Genomic DNA, 17,578 nt, shown 5'->3' on the forward strand with positions numbered 1-17,578 from the left:
CCCCGAGATTGACATGGATAGCGGGGAGAGGCCACTCCAGCAGCCGGAAGGTCCACCGCAGGCCACAGAACCCAAGCTCACACGAAGCAGAGTAAGGCCAAGTCACAGCCAGCTAGGCGGAACCTTAGCACACCACAGATAGTTAAGAAACGGAGAAGGGAGGCCAGAGACTGCCATCATGGTCCAGCTGTGAGCCTCCAACGTCGACACAACTCATGCACTGGGAGAGATCCCGACCACCGCATGGCAAAGCAGCATGTTGGGGGATCGCGACCTCAAAGGATGAAGCGGGCTACAACACAGGCGGGCGCCCACCCAGGCCCATCAGGGACAGATAGGGCAATGCAGCAGCTTACACTCAGTCCCCGTCTTATATGCATAATCGAAGAGACTAATTGCAGGGAAAGCTGGGTCTCTCTACCTTTGGGAATCGGCTAGGTACTCTTAAATCTTACCTGCGGACAACTGGTTATTGACAACGGCTTGCTGCAAACCAAACATATATAAATGCTACCTAGTGGTTATCCTAAGCTTATAGTTCCACTTCTTGATTTACACTCATAGTCTACTTTAATCTACCCTGCTATATCTCAGTCAGTGTGTATATAATATGCTTTTCTACCCTTGTTAACACAACCACTGCCAAGATCAACTTAAGCATGTTTAATATAAAATACCTGTGCAGTATCCTCATGTGCCATAACGCCTTACAACTTGAATTGCTTATGTTTTATACTGTGGCAACGTAAATGCATGTATGTCAATCCTATGCACAACAAAAATAAAGAATATATAAAAAAAAAAAACAAAAAAAAACAAAAAAAAAAAACCTGCAGCATTACATACAACATGGGATCCTTTTATGTTCTTGTTCTGAGAACATGTTTTCGGAAGTACAATGATAATTTTTTGGGCTTGGGCTAGAGGGATGGCTGGTAAAATCCACAGTATATGCATTATCCACACGGGTTGATGAATACACCTATGCAGTGGATACAGTGTTTGGGGTTCTCAATGCATTCTATAATAAATGGCACCCAAACGATGAATTTTAATTACATTAACAAGGTTTCACATTTAAAACACCATTTTAATGATTCCAACACGCAAAATCGTCAAAGGAAACACAAATTAAGGTGCACTTTAAGAAACGGTATGCAATTAACTGTTCTGCCACACACGTCTTCTGATAAATGAGAGAATTGCTTTGACATAATTTCTTACCTCATCTCCCGCATTGATTTCTTGCACGGCTCTGACTTCTGCAACCGTCCCTTTGTAAGTGACAATCACATTAGGACAACAGCTGTGATTCATTAGTGCAACACTGGGGAAGAAAAAGAATAATCTAGCTTTAAACATATTATAAACATGGCTGTCTGGTGCATGACTACCTTGAAGAGAGGCATCATATGTGAAAATGCAAAGAGTTAATGCAGGGCTCCCTTCTGAAGGCTAGCCAGACTGGGTCCTGGAAATAATCAGGGTAGGAGTCCTCGCCAACAGGAGACAATGATGCAACATTATTTTTCCAATAAACATAAGGGTTCTACATATATATTATTTGGATCACTTAGTTGTAGTTTTACAAAGTGAGTAATTGTATATTTATTGCTTTTTATATTTACTGAGGAAAGTACGGAAAAACACTGGGTTTACTAAGAGACCCTTCAAAGTTGTGTTCCTTAAAAAAAAGAAAACCAAAGTTATACGGGGTTGCCTACAGGGTACATTGATGGCAGAGCGTCCTTTGATCAGCACTGGAAACAGCCTGCTGTTGACTAGCACCAACCTACCCTGCAAACTGCATTAAATGGTTTTAGCAACATTTGCTGCAGCTTGTTTTTAAGAATACAAATCAATGCTATGAGTACACAGACTACCTTAGCCATAAAATACAGGTGTAGTAGAGTTTGCAGTCTTTAGCCTCCTTAAATGGCAACAAAAAAAGATAGACAGGAGGCTCTGCTCTCTGGGTAAATGAATTGGGAGTGTTGTCCAAAGGTCCCTGCAAGTCCAAAAAAAATACAAAGTAGAAATAGCAGTTGCAATCTCAGTAATTTCCACTCAGGGGTGAATTGCAGCAAGGCAGAATAAACTCTTTGATTGGAAATTCCTGGAGCTGTAACTCTGTTATTCCTACCTTTCCCTCCGGTAAATCTTTAATTCGGCTACAATAATAATTCAAAGTAAGCAGTAACACAACCACTATATTTCTAACTTGGGGAAATGTAGTTATTCCAAGACCAGAGGCAGACATGAACTCTCTAATTTACGGACATATCCCAGATTAATCCACGGTTTACAAGCTGCATCAGAAAGGTTTATGTTAAGGTCATGAGGGGAATATTATACCATGGACAATCAATCTGACATTTGGTCCTTCTTATGAAAAAAATAAAAATAAAAAAATAAAAAACTAATAGCTGAAAATGAAAGCATATCTGAGCTTTGCATAAAGAATTATTGTGCTTGGAGATGGAAGGATTAGATTTAATCTGTTGCAGTGATATTCCGTTCCCTTCTGATATGTTCAGAGCTCCTTGTCTATAACCTTGTCCCTGACCATTCAACCCATCCACGCTTTATATTAGGGCTGCGCAGAATGAGCTATAAAAAGGACACTGCTCAGCCTTACCAAATAGACCAGAAACAGATCATAGACTATTGAGAAATAATGCATCCCGGACGAGACACTTTAATACACGGTCACTCTTTTCAATACTTAATGAATCTCCATCGTAAAAAGCTTGTGCCAGGATTGTATAGAATTTATTTCTATATTAAAAAAATACACAAACTGTATAGAAAGCGTTAACAGAATAATAAAAAAATAAAAAATGGATAAAAGAGGGATACCCATTTGAGGCTCCAATATACTTGCACATTAAAGGGACACTTTAGGCACCTAGACCACTTAATCTCATTGAAGTGGTCTGGGTGCAGTATCCCTGTCCCCTTTATCCTACTATTGTAATTAATGCAGTTGAGAAACTTGAGAAACTGGAATAATGACCTTGCAGGGTTAACTCCACCTCTAGTGGCTGTCTACCGGGACCTTAGCGAACTTCAGATCCGCTTAATGACGCGTGAGGACATCCAGCGTCAGCTAAAACCTCATAGGAAAACATTGATTCCATACTTTCCTATGGGGGAAGTCCTAATGTGCTTGAGGTGCTCGCAGTGCATGCGCATGACCCAGCACCAGGAAGGGTGGGGGGGGGGGGGGGGGGGAGAGGGTTGTGCAAGGAATACAACTTTGTATCCCTAGCACTATAGCTTCCCTTTCATTTCCATTATGGTCATTTGGTACATCCAGTTCAGATTCCATCCAACCTTTCATGGTCCAGAAATTAAAATACTTTGAAGAATCTACCTAAATATTAGACCATTTAATTTTTCAGAGTTAAAGTAAGCAGGGATTTAAAAAAACAAAAAACAAAACAAACAAAAAAAACAAAACACAAAGTATATATACTAGATTGCAATTTCCCATGGGAATGACTCCTCCTGTATTTGTTTGTCTTAGATATATTATACCTTTGTTTTTTTCCCCTTCTACCAATTGTACCCATGCACAGCGCTACAGTAAGTGTTGGCGCTTCATAAACAAAGAATAATAATACTGCAGGGTTGCCTAAGTAGAGTTACAGGTCTGTAGGAAGGTTTATATTGTATGCATCCATTTTTTTTAATTCTTTGTTTTTGGAGTGCATTGTCAGATACATGTTGAAGCAAAGACATTACAGGTTGCATGAGTTAAAACAATAACATCAGTACAAGTGATTTTGCGGGGTTTTTAAAAATATTTTTTATAAAGGAATATACAGGCTTAACAGTAAAGAACAACATAAAGGATTCCCTGGGAGGCAAACCTGTATAGTGCCGAATGCCAACAGATCGTCCGCCTCTCCCACCAGGTGCGCTCTAGGGCGCATGATCCAGGTCGTGTAATAGATGAGCTCTTGTCGAGTTTTTGACCCCTGCAGGGATTGTCAGCTTGGGCAAGAAGCAGGCAAGTTGTAGGATGTCAGCCAAATCGAGCTTATTAAGGCTAAAAATCAGTTTGTCAGTAGAGGAGAGGAGCTCTTTGAAAACACTTCTCTCCACCGTGCCAGTCTGATCCTGCCCCCGTATGCATCCACTTTTTAATTGACAGACATATTAATCTGTGGTGTCACCTAACCACAGCCCCAGAATAATCTTTTCATTCAGCTTTTCAAACTAACAGGCATAACTTTGCTATAAATACTCTTGCATTTCCAAGTACATCTTACGTGTGGCTGGAATCTGAATACATTCTTCATTATACACAAACAGCACGGTACTCCCATTAAGGTTAATGGAAGCTACTGGGGGATTACTGGTTACCGAATCTGGGTATTCAAGTATTGTAAACATATCATGCTTTAGGGATTATCAGACATAACGTGAAAGCCAGTTAGGGAGATAAAATCTTTGCATATAAAAATAAATCTTATTTGGAACCATGTTTAGCCTTAAAGCTAGAAAAGACATTAAAAGTGTTAAAAATAATTGAGGTGCATTTTATCTTCATTTGTGGCATCCATCTGTCACATGCACTTTGCAGTTATAATAAAACAATGGAAGCACATTATAAAATAAAAATAAACATACTCTGGAAATATAGCTGATCCCAAATGAGAGAGTTCCTCATCTTCAATCGTGAATCCATTGCAGTTAACCTACGGGAATAAAAGAGATTAACAGATCACTTAATGCTATAATCCTCTGGTTATTTTAATATTGTATATACTTTTTTTTATTGGGGAAGGAGGGGGGGGGGGGGGAGGAGTATTTTAACTTAGATTTTATAAAAGAGATACAGTTTTACAATATCAGCAAGCAATGCTAAATATAAAAAAAACCAAAAAAAAACAAAAAAAACCCATATCTTCAGTAGGATCTAAGGCAGAAGTAGGCAAACTTCGTCACTCTAGGGGTTATGGACTACATCCCCCATAATGCTCTTAAAGTCATAATGCTGACAAAGCATCAGGGGAGATGTAGTTTACAACACCTGGAGTGCCGAAGGTTGCCTACCTACTGATCTGAAGTATCTTTATTACAGTGCGGCAGACTAGAAGAAAGAGAGGTTTTTATGTTTTTTTGTTTTTCAATAATCCAAAATAGTGTAGAGAAGTGATACAAGAATTGCACATTTCATAACAAACTATTTGAATTGTTGAATAACTTTGTAATCGAGTTATGTTGGCTTTTTAATTTGCAAGTCACTTGTCAGTTACCCAGAATTCCTAGTTTAGGGAATAACCACATATAAAGCTAATCAATAAACTGCAATCTTTAAGTTTGGATTCCAATATTGTTGAATGGGTAAGGCAGTGGCTGAGTGACAGGCAACAGAGGGTTGTAGTCAATGGAGTATATTCGAAGCTTGGGCTTGTCACCAGTGGGGTACCTCAGGGATCTGTACTTGGACCCATTCTCTTTAATGTTTTTATTAGTGATATTGCAGAAGGTCTTGATGGTAAGGTATGTCTTTTTTTTTTAATTTTTTAATTTTTGTGCATGTTGCATATTACATAACATTCGTAGTCGCCACTTCCATGTGGTCAAATATTCACAGTTATACAATTAACATGGCGTTCAATAATTTGCACTTTTTGTTTTAGTTGGACTGTGTGGTTATAACGGGGTGACCTATGTGTTTGTAGTATATCCCCATAGTGAGTGTGTCTCTGTTGGGAGTTCCGAGTGAAGCTTGTCTGTGGGTATGCCCGCTACATTTGTTTGTGGTATGCCATGGAGATGTTGCTCCTTCATGATGCCCTACGTGTCTACTGTAGTAGTCTCCTATCCGGGGAGGAAGTGATGAGTCGAACTACTTAGCTATGGTTGTGTGGGGTTGTTGGTCACCTTTGGAGGTGTGATCCATGCTTCGAAGGTCGGCGTGTAAATGGTGACCCGCGTGTGCCCCAGTGATTTCTACCCCTGTAACCTAGGGTAACGGGGGGGGGGGGGGGGTGCATTAAAGCATATCCGGTCTGACGTCCTACTGCGGTTGTGTGAGTGGAGCGTGTCAGCAAGCGTGAACATAAAAAAGAACTGAGAAAAAATAAACGGTCAAATTAACATTGGTAGAATAAAATGAGTTTGTTTAACTTATAAGTCCCAGCAGCCTTGGCTTGCAACAATAAACAGTGTGTGATGCGTTTGGGGCTCTGCGGTCGTCAGTGTCCCTTCAGGTGGTAGGTCGCCGTTTCCTTCTCGGCGCTAGCGTAGTTGACTTGGCATCCGTTCCGGGTTGGGGGTGAGATGTTCCCGGTGCAGGAGTTGCAGTAGTGGGTATGCCCAGCGCTGTCAGCAGGGCTGGTGCGTCTGTCGGGGCAGTAGCTTTGAAAGATTGTCCGTCCTTGACCCACAGGGTGTTTGGGGTTGCCCACCTATAGGTCAGGTTTTCCGCTTGTAATGCCCTGGTGAGAGGTTGCATGCTCTTGCGCCATATTAGAGTAGCCCTGCTCAAGTCCTGAAAGAAGGAGATATGGCTGTTTTCAAAGTCATATGGGGATTTCCCCTTAAGCGCTGCAGTTAGGCCTAGTTTGTCAGCAACAGTTTGGCACCTGAGGATGATGTCTCTTGGTGCTGTGGCTTTAGCTATCCTATACACCACGTCAAACGTAAAGTACTTAGCTTGTTTCGCCGGTAGAAGGGATGCCACCAGCCGTCTCACGAAGTGCGGCAGTTCTTCCACGGGTATGTTTTCTGGGACTCCCCTTATCTTTATATTTTTCCTCCTGCCTCTATCGTCTAGAGTGTTCACTTGTCTATTTGTTTCAGTCTGGGCGGTTTGTATTTGGAGTACCTTGTCTCCTAGTGCCTGGAAGTCCTGTTGCAGGGCCAGTACGTCTGCTTCTGTGGCCTGGGTGCGTGCTGCGACTGTTTGTACCTCTGTGGTTAGTGTTGCCAGTTCTGCTTCCCACATTGTTTTGAGGTTGGATTGGAGGCCTGTGAGCATCTCCTGTCTGTCCCACTTTGTGGCAGGAGTCAGTGGACCCGATGTGCTGGCAGTCTCTTGAGTGGCCTGGTGTGGGCTTCGGGGCGAATTCCCGCCCTCCGGTTGCTGGGATGTCGAGTCTCTCGTGAGAGAGGATTCTCTGGAGTCTTTTGCTGGAGTCTGAGACGTCCACATCTGGCCTAGTTTGCGCTGCGTTTTCGCGGCAGTCGCAGGTGACCCAGTGAGAGTGTTCTCTCGCGGTCACTTGCGGCTGGCCGTCTGCGCGGTAGGCCTGAAAGCCTCGGTTGCGGTATTTTTTGCCCGGTGCCAGAAAGAAAGGCATCGGTCGATTCCGGACGGTGCCCTGAGTGTTATGCCGACTTCAGGTAGGTTGTGACTAGCGAGATGTCGCTGATATTTGCCCGTTTTGAGTTGGGCACACACGAGCTGCAAAATATGGCGACCGCTCCCGTGCGCTGCTAGGCTCCCCCGTAAAGTATGTATTTTTGATGATGATACCAAGATATAAAAAACAGGGTTGATGTTCCAGGAGGGATAAGTCAAATGGCAAATGATTTATGTAAACTAGAAAAATGGTCAGAGTTGTGGCAGAGTTCTTAACATGTATAGCTTGGTGGAAAGACGAGGCAGGGAGATATGATAGAAACATTTAAATACATAAAGGGAATCAACACAGTAAAAGAGGAGACTATATTTCAAAAAAGACAAGCTACCACAACAAGAGGACAGTCTTAAATTAGAGGGGCGAAAGTTTAAAAATAATATCAGGAAGTATTACTTTACTGAGAGGGTAGTGGATGCATGGAATAGCCTTCCAGATGAAGTTGTAGAGGTTAACACAGTAAAGGAGTTTAACCCCTTAAGGACCAAACTTCTGGAATAAAAGGGAATCATGACATGTCACACGTCATGTGTCCTTAAGGGGTTAAGCATGCGTGGGATAGGCATAAGGCTATGCTAACTATAAGATAAGGCCAGGGACTAATTAAATTATTTAGAAAACTGGGCAAACTAGATAGGCCGAATGGTTCCTATCTGCCGTCACATTCGATGTTTCTATATAATGTAACATAGCATCACAGTGGCTTCACCTCTAAGCAACAGTCTAGTTTTTGGTATATACTCTGAAGGGTTTTCTGGTTAAGTCATATTTGAGGGAAATATTCACTAAACTTGAAATTCTAGCAAAGTGTTTCCATAGCCACGCTGGAGAATTTTTTAAAAATTTGTTATGACAATGTTGCCATTGAGATTTTGTTCAGTAAAACGTGGAGTTTAGTGCATGACCCTGATAGAGTTGCTACTTTACAGCTTTGTGTAACAAATCATGTTTACACTATTGACAGGCTGGAAAAGGTTACAATGACAACAGCAATGGAAAAACAGATCGACAGCCTTGATTCAAAGTCCATCAATACTTGTGTTAAGTTTCAGAGAAACTGCTATGTTTATCAATTAGTTAAGCCTTCCCCTTTTTCCTCTAGTGGCTGTCTCACTGACAGCCGCTAGAGGCGCTTGCGTGATTCTCACTGTGAAAATCACAGCGAGAGCACGCAAGTGTCCATAGGAAAGCATTATGAATGCTTTCCTATGCGACCGGCTGAATGCGCGCGCAGCTCTTGCCGCGCGTGCGCATTCAGCCGACGGGGCGGAACGGAGGCGGAGAGGAGGAGGAGAGCTCCCCGCCCAGCGCTGGAAAAAGGTAAGTTTTAACCCTTTTCCCCTTTCCAGAGCCGGGCGGGAGGGGGACCCTGAGGGTGGGGGCACCCTCAGGGCACTCTAGTGCCAGGAAAACGAGTATGCTTTCCTGGCACTAGAGTGGTCCTTTAAAACCCATCTCCAACTTAAAAGGACAGCACAAAATAAGCACAGAATAAGACGAAGTCTACATGGCTGTATCAATCCCATTCAGATAGTTCGAGAGAGCCGGATGAGTGACTGGATCAGAGTGAACACAGCACACTTATCCTACAGGAAACATGAACTCCCGAAAGACTCTAGTGTCAAAGCACATCTTTAAAACTAAACCACCTTGTATGTAAATTACCTAAACAGTAAGCAAATTTGACCCACCAGCACCAAAGGTGCAGACTAGATTTCAAGGCTGCAGAGTACATAAAGAACTGAAGAGTATGGAGAATCACACAAAATGTGCTGTAGTGAATTCACAGTGTCCATTCAGACAGGCTCATGAACTGCCCAAAAGTGTTTGCACACATGCCCAGTTTAACCCCTTAAGACCGGAGGGCGTACTATTACGTCCTTTTAAAAGCGGCTCTAAACGCCGCAGGGCGTAATAGTACGCCCTCCGGTTTTTAGTAACTTACCCGGTTACACTGGCGATCGCGGTTGGGGGGACTCCCAGGGAGCCCCCCCGCGGCACATCTTCCTCCTCCGGTCCCTCCCGGTCATGAGAGAGTGAGGTCCTTGCGAGGACCTCACAATCACATGGCCGGGATAGCTGGCTTCTGTATTGCCAGCAGGGGGACCAACTGTAATGACAGTTGGTCCCGCTGCTGGCTGAAATCAAATCAAAGTTAAATAAGTGTAAAAAAAAAATTTATACTTAGATTATATATAATATATATATATATATATATATATATACACATACATACATACACCGTCTAGGTGTATTTTAATATTAATATGTATATAATTATATATATTAATATCAAATTACACGTAGACTGATACTGATTAAAAAAAAAAAATATATATATATATATATCTATATATATATATAATTATTGTTATATATATATATATATATATATATATATATATATATTTATAAATAATATAAAAAAAAATATGTAAATACGTAAAAAAATAAAATAAATAATTAAAAATAAAATATTAAAAAATATATAGATGTGTTTTATTTCGTTCTAACTGTATTGTGATAATATCAAAATACACGTAGAACGAAATAATATATATATCTATATACATAAATATATACGTATATATCACTATATATATATATATACCTATATATAAATAAAAAAAAAAATATATATATATATATATATATATATATATATACACATACATACACACACACACATATATTAATTCTACACATATATTTATGTAATAATTTTACATAATTAGGTATCCTAATTAATTACAATTAGCGGGACCTGCCTGACCACCCATGCCGAAAGTATAGGAAATTTAATTTGCTAGCACTATATTTAACCCTATAACTTTCCAAGACACCATAAAACCTGTACATGGGGGGTACTGTTTTACTCGGGAGACTTCGCTGAACACAAATATTAGTGTTTCAAAACAGTAAAATGTATTACAACCATGATATCGCCAGTAAAAACAGTAATTTTACTTACCGTAAATTCCTTTTTTCTTAGTATAGTGGCAGTACTTACAAGTGGGATGTTCCTTAGGATTCTGGACAAGAAGCTCCCCCTTCTTTAGAATTTAAATGCTGTGCTCCGCCTGCTGCCTCCATATAAGCTGTAACTCAGAGACACTCACCAGTAATACAAAAGAACCAAAACGGAGACCGAATGATGCATAGAATTTAATCTATTTGAAAGCGGAGGGAAAGCCAGTACTGCCACTATACTAAGAAAAAAGGAATTTACGGTAAGTAAAATTACTGTTTTTCCCTTCGTATAGTGGCAGTACTTACAAGTGGGATATAGCAAGACCCCTGCAAACAACAAAGGGTGGGAACTCAGCAGGCCACAGCTTGTAGCACCTTACGCCCAAAGCAGCTCCAGATGATGAGAATACGTCCAGCCTACAATGCTTGATAAAAGTATGTAAGGAAGGCCCAGCAGCAGCTTTGCAGATGTCTTCAGGTGAGGCGGTTGCTCTTTCAGCCCAGGAGGTCGTCATAGCTCTAGAGGCACGAGCCTTTAAAGGGAAACTAAGGGGAATCCCTTTGAAATGATAAGCCAACCTGATTGTATACGTTAGCCATCAGGCCCAAGAGGGTCCTGAGACAGCACAACCCCTGTTAGCGCCATGAAAGAATACACATAGATCTAAGGATCTAAACCCTGAGTCATCTGAAGACAGATTTTCAGGGATCTTCTAACATCTAGGAGATGTCACATTCTTTCCAGATCCGACGTAGGAAAATGAAAAAACCCCGGTAGGACAATAGGTTGGTAATTGCAGCACCAGAAAAAACCTTAGGCAAAAAGAAGGCTTGGTGTGCAGGACCACCTAGTCGCGATGAAAAAGGTGAATTCCGGAGAGAAAGAGAGAGCTCGGATCACACCTACTCAACTAGCAGAGGTGATAGGCACCCGGAAAACCGTCTTGAAGGTAAGAAACTTTATAGGAACCTCCAGTAAATGTTCAAATGGTGGTTCACAAAGGGCTCGAAGCACCAGACAGATCCCAAGTAGGGAAAGGTACTACTTAGGAGGCCTCTTAAGCTTTATGGACTTAAGAAATCTTAGAAAAAGCAGGTTTGAGGCAAAGCCACGAACCAGGAATTGATTTAGAGCTGAAATCTGGCCTTTGAGCGTAAAACTCCCAGGCCGGCTTCAAACCCATCTTGCAAAAAAGAAAGACTTTCCGGGATAGAGGCTTTGGCCGGATCCAACCTCGAAGTGAACACCAGGTTCTGAACTTCATCCAAACTCTGAAATAGATTTACGAAGTGGACCAGCGGACAGAAGACAGCAACACATCACATAAAGGTCAGAGAGACCATGGCCTTGAAGGATCACCCTTGCAGCAACCATGCCGTCAGGTGAAAAATATCCAGAGTTTCCACGGGGAGAGTCACATTCTCCAATACTTGAGAAGAAACTGGAGATGCCAACGTGAGATTGTCAAGTTTTCCACTTCCGAAAACCAACTCCTGTTCGGCCAGAAGGGCAGGACTGCCAATTACTTGCCTTCTTCATCATACTTATGAACAATCCGTGGTATAAGAGCGACAGGAGGGAAAACATAAGCCATGTCGAAGGTCCAAGGTATCGATAGACCGTCTAGGACAACTGGGTACTCTCCTGAATGGAGAGAAGCAAAACATTGAACTTTCCTGTATCTCCTTATGGCAAACAGGTCTATCTCCGGCCTGCCGAAGCGTGAACCCAGCGCCCAAAAAAAAATTTTGCTTGACAGTACCCAGTCTGCCTGAGACCAAAGTCTACGGCTGAGGCCGTCTGAACTAACTTTAGAGACCCTCTGACATGGGTAGCTGATATAGCGAGAAGATTAGCTTGAGCCCAAGACATATGAGGTAGCAGAGCTCTTGAAGAGCTTTCACCGTCGTGCCACCCTGGCGAAAGAAAAACCCACTGTAGTGGCGTCGTCCGACTGAATCCTCATTGCCTGATTTGTGATGGCTGAACGGAAGGAAACCAGTGCCTTCCAAACCGCATTAATCCCTGAAACTTCAGGAAGCGCCTGACTCCACTCTGTTCCAAGACCCTGACGGAACTGAGAAGCTAGATGGGCCCCCCAACCCATCTGAGAGGCATATGTGGATATCATAAACCATTGTTTCTGAGCAAACGATAGGCCCTTTGAGATTTTGCTTCTGTGTTTCCACCAGTTCAGGAGTCCTTTCACCCCTTTGGATAGGTGGAAGGGAGAGTCTAGATCTTCCTGTTTTCGTGTCCATTGGGAAAGGACGTCCCATGCAATGGTTTTGCTTCTGCCTTAGCCCAGGCCACTGCTGGGATTGCAGAAGCGAGGAGGCCTAGAACCTCATAGCATCTCTGATTGAACTTAGGTTTTATGCAGCTTTGATACGGCTTTAAAAATCCTCATTTGTTTCACTAATGGTAGAAAAAGAGAGAGGGACTGTGAATTTCCTCTAAGACCCAAGAACTCTAGACTTCGTGACGCAGTCAGCTTGGATTATTCCAGGTTCAGGATCCAACCGTGATCTCTTAAAACCTTCATGTAATCGTGAGATGAAGATTTAGCAGTTGTCTCTATTGGGCCTTCAGGAACCAAACGTCCAGGTATGGAACAATCGAGATACCTTTCAGACGTAAAACCACTGCTATGGATGCCAGGATATCCGTAAAAGCTCGAAGAGCTGAGGACAGGCCAAAGGGAAGAGTTTACATTTCTTGAAACAAGAATGCTTGGGCACTTCCGGATTTGAACCCGGGACCTCTCGCACCTGAAGCGAGAATCATACCACTAGACCAACAAGCCAGTGTTGCTAGAACCGCAAACCTGAGAAACTTCCGGGAAGATTCTGAAACCAGTACATGGAGATAAGCATATTTAAACCAACTCTGCCATGTAATCTCCCTTGTAAAATGTGTGTCAAAAGACAAAATACGTTCCATACGGAACTTCTGACATGGTAAGCAGGTGTTTACTAGTTTCCATCTGGTTTTTGAACCAGAAAAAAAAAAAAAGGCGTGAGTAAACTCCCTGAAATACCCAACGTTTGGGTACCTCTCTACCACATTTCATAAAGAAGAAGAGAATTTGTTTACTCTTGATGGATAGCTTGACAGTAGGAAGGATGGACGTGGTTTCGATGAAACTTTATTCTGTAACCTTCTGAAATGGTTCTTGTAATCCACCTATGAAGCACTCTTTCCCAGTCTTGGGTGAAGAACCGAAGGCGTCCTCCCATTCTTATGGCGTCAAAACTTCCTCTTTTGTCATGCCTGTTGGATTCCTGTCAAGACCACTGGCTGTTTATTTGGGGTACATAGTTGGTCTCCCATACAAGTACTAACCAGGCCCGAGTCTGGATGGCTTCTGAGATCTGACGAGATCAGGGATTTTAAGGCTGGTATGGCCATAGGCCATCATGCTTTTTAAACCTGCAAAACCGCCCTGGTAACGAAAGGACCTCTGACCCTTGTACTGAAAACTTTAATATCCCTGGGTTCTTGAATCCAGAGGCAGGGCTCTCTTCGTATCAGACATCTGTCTAACAATGTCTTCCAAAGGAATGCCAAAAAAATTTTTTTGTTCCTTTCAAAGGGTAATTCACATAAGGATGCCTTAGACGCAGAGTCAGCTGTCCATGTTCGTAGCCAAAGAGCTCTTCTGGCTACTGACGACAAACCCATAATCCTCGCTGATAAACAAAGAAAACTCATCTTTCAGTAGGAACAAGAGATGGGAAGGATCTGTATCAGAATTCCCATAATGGAATCTTCCAGGGCTTGTAGCCAAACGCTCTGAGCTCTGAGAACCGCTGAACCTGCAAATTCAGCTCTGCACTGATATCCTGCGGCCTGGAATATTCTACTACACGAAGTTTCGGCCCGTTCGTCCATTGGGTCTTTAAGCCCTGAGACTTCGCCAATGGGTATATTGGTTTTCTTTGATAGCTGGGCAATCTGAACATCCACTTAGGAAGATCTTCCCATTTTTCTCCAGACTGTAGGCTTGATTTGAGCGTACGTCTTTCAAGATTCTTTCATTCTCTATGATGGAGATCCAAGATTTAAGGAGACATTGGGAAACCTTTAACCCTACCCTTGGTAGGTTCAGTTTCTTGTACCGCCGTCGTCACTTCTTTAATAAATTTCTTCAGCTCTTCTGGTGGAAACCCCTCCTCCACACTTGAAGCCAGGCTGGAAATATCCGAAGGCGAAGAGACGTCAGACACAGAAGGAGATCTATTCCTCCTACGCTGTGTGGGCAGTTTCTCCCGAATAGCTTCAAATGTCTGGGACAAATTTTCCTGAAACCAGCCCAGGAAGGATGCCATATCAGTCTGCTTGGCTTTTACTAGCCGATCCTTTGCGCACTGATTGCATGTATTTTTGCGACATCCGTCAGGTAGAGGTAACGCACATTCCAGACAACATAAGTGCTTAGATTTACTTGTGGTGTTTGGAACAGAAGTTGACATCTTGTCTATATCTGTCTTATAGGACTTATTCTAGAAGCATGCATAAAAACAAAAGGTGAAAAAAAAAAGGAGAGTTCAATAGTTAAACCTCACCTTAAATCACCTAAGATCCGTGTAGGAGGGCAGGTGACACGGAGAACCAGAACTGTACACCCACCCTTGGGGTCAGGAAGGTCCTGCACAGCCATGTATCCAAATTTTAAATTTGGCGCCAAACACCGTTTCGCGCATGCTCAGTAGCGTGATTCTGTGTTTGGTGGAACGCAAAGCCTCCCGGGCGTGCGTTCCACCGCTGTGCGCATGCGTAAAGAGCAATGAAGGAGAACCGCCTGGGAACTCCGTCAGAAAAAAACACAAAAGACAGTACCCGGTCACGTTCCGTAACGCGAACCCGGAAGTACTGTTGCCGCTCAGTTCCCGCCCGGGAAACTATCGAGCACTCACCTCCCGGTCAGCAACCTGTGCTGAACGCACCAAATCTCCACCTGCACTGTGGGGAACCTGTCCGTCCCGTTGCCGGGACAAGAAGAACTGGGGAGTGTCTCTGAGTTACAGCTTATATGGAGGCAGCAGGCGGAGCACAGCATTTAAATTCTAAAGAAGGGGGAGCTTCTTGTCCAGAATCCTAAGGAACATCCCACTTGTAAGTACTGCCACTATACGAAGGGAAAAGTGACGTTTTTTGCATTTTTCACGCACAAACAGCACTTACACGGACGATATTATTGCTGCAATACTTTTTACTGTTTTGAAACACAAATATTTGTGTTCAGCGAAGTCTCCCGAGTACAACAGTACCCCTCATGTACAGGTTTTATGGCGTTTTCAAAAATTACAGCGTCAAATATAAGGCCTTCTTTTCATTTTTTTCACATTAAAATTCGCCAGATTGCTTACGTTGCCTTTATGACCCTATGGAAGCCCAAGAATGAAAATTACCCCTATGATGGCATACCATTTGCAATAGTAGACAACCAAAGGTATTGCAAATGGGGTATGTCCAGTCTTTTTTAGTAGCCACTTAGTCACAAACACTGGCCAAAATTGGCGTTTTTTGCATTTTTCACACACAAACAAATACTAACGCTAACTTTGGCCAGTGTTTGTGACCAAATGGCTACTAAAAAAGACTGGACATCCCTTATTTGCAATACCTTGGGTCGTCTACTATTGCAAATGGCATGCCATTATGGGTGTAAATTTATTTCCTGGGCTACTATACAGTCTCAAAGGCAACGTAACCAATCTGGCGAATTTCAATTTCAAATGTAACACACTATATTTGACCCTGTAACTTCCCAAAACACCATAAAACCTGTACATAGGGGGTACTGTTTTACACGTAAGACTTTGCTGAATACAAATATGTGTATTTTATTGCAGGAAAAGCAAACAGTATTATGACATTGACAGTTAAAATGTCATGTAGAACGAAAAAAATAACACAATTTGTTCTTTTCTCCCATTTTTTTCATATTAAATTATGTTTAATAGCTAAATATTTGATATTAAATGAAAGCCCTGTTTCCCCTGAATAAAATGATATATAATAAGGGGGGTGTATTTAATATGAAAGAGGTGAATTACGGTTGGACAGACATATAGCGCAAATGCCAGGTTTTGTTTCGTTCACAACTTGTACATTTGGCTGCGGTGTTAAGGGGTTAATTGCAACCAATTGTGGCTTCTTACCTGTGCAAACAGAATTTCAAGAGCGGAATTATCAGAATAATGCAAACTCTTGGAATAATAGTGGTGCAGTGCAGCAATATCATTTTCAATCAGCTCTTTCTTTTCATTGTCGAGTTTATCAAGATCTAGAAAAAGAAGAAAAAAAATATAAGTACAGTGTAAAGCCTGTCTTCAAGTGGAATACAGCTGGCCCTGGTTAAAAACAGGTCCACATATTTTGTGGCAAATGAGAAGTGTGTCCAAGGATGTAATCAGGGGCACCCTTACAAAAGTACTGTACTCCTTGATGGAAGCTCTGTCTGTGTATATAAAACTAATTTTAACGAAGAATATTATCTAGAGGTGGACATCTACCTCACCAAACCAATTCACAGTATGGATAACCCACTTACCAAACCAGACTGTGTGGTAGATGTCCATAGCCAAAGGATAAAAGCAGATAAACCTAAAACAAGCAACAATGCTTGAGAGGTTGTCATAACTGGGTTTTAGACTTAATGTGCTCTTTCAGTCTGTAATGGATCAGGTAAATGCCAGTTCATATCCTTTCAAATTATTTCAGCATAGTTAATGTTTACCATCGATGAAAAAAATAATTTAAAAAGCCAAAGTTTTTTTTTTAAACTATGTTTTAATTTTGATAGCCCAAAACAATACTCCAGTTTCTTTCCTACCATCCACTGGAATGGCAGCATGGAAGAACTAAATCAATCAGTCTGAAAATATTATTTGATAGCTGTATCTCCAAGTTTGTAGGAACATCATTCATGAACGTGGGTACTATCCCCATGGGCATTTGGGTTTTGCAAAGAGAAGGTCCTTGCATGGTACCGTGTATATACATTGACTCAGCTGTATCAACCAGAGTTATAAATAATGATGCTTTTTACATTTTTAAAAACATATGTTTGAAGGTTATAGACTAACATGCAAAGGCCTGGGAAAAATGCCGTGATACATTTAAATCATGTTCAAATTAGTCAACGTATGTCGATGTTGTGTGATTCTCCAACTGCACCTTGTCACTAGCAAGTGAAAATGTATCCATTGTCACTAGCAAA

General features: G+C 41.9%; 1 protein-coding gene across 1 annotated transcript in view; it reads right to left on the bottom strand.

The window, feature by feature from the left end:
* Nucleotides 1-17,578, bottom strand: part of SMYD2 (SET and MYND domain containing 2) — a 43,450-nt gene that overhangs the window by 9,514 nt on the left and 16,358 nt on the right. Inside the window, exons 5-7 of the mRNA XM_063443835.1 lie at nucleotides 16,518-16,642; nucleotides 4,639-4,706; nucleotides 1,225-1,327 (exon numbers count right to left, since the gene is read on the bottom strand). Of these exons, the coding sequence (XP_063299905.1) occupies nucleotides 1,225-1,327; nucleotides 4,639-4,706; nucleotides 16,518-16,642 (296 nt within the window). The remainder of the gene's footprint in view (nucleotides 1-1,224; nucleotides 1,328-4,638; nucleotides 4,707-16,517; nucleotides 16,643-17,578) is intronic.

This window comes from Pelobates fuscus, chromosome 2 (assembly GCF_036172605.1).
Source record: "Pelobates fuscus isolate aPelFus1 chromosome 2, aPelFus1.pri, whole genome shotgun sequence".
Lineage (NCBI taxonomy): Eukaryota > Metazoa > Chordata > Amphibia > Anura > Pelobatidae > Pelobates > Pelobates fuscus.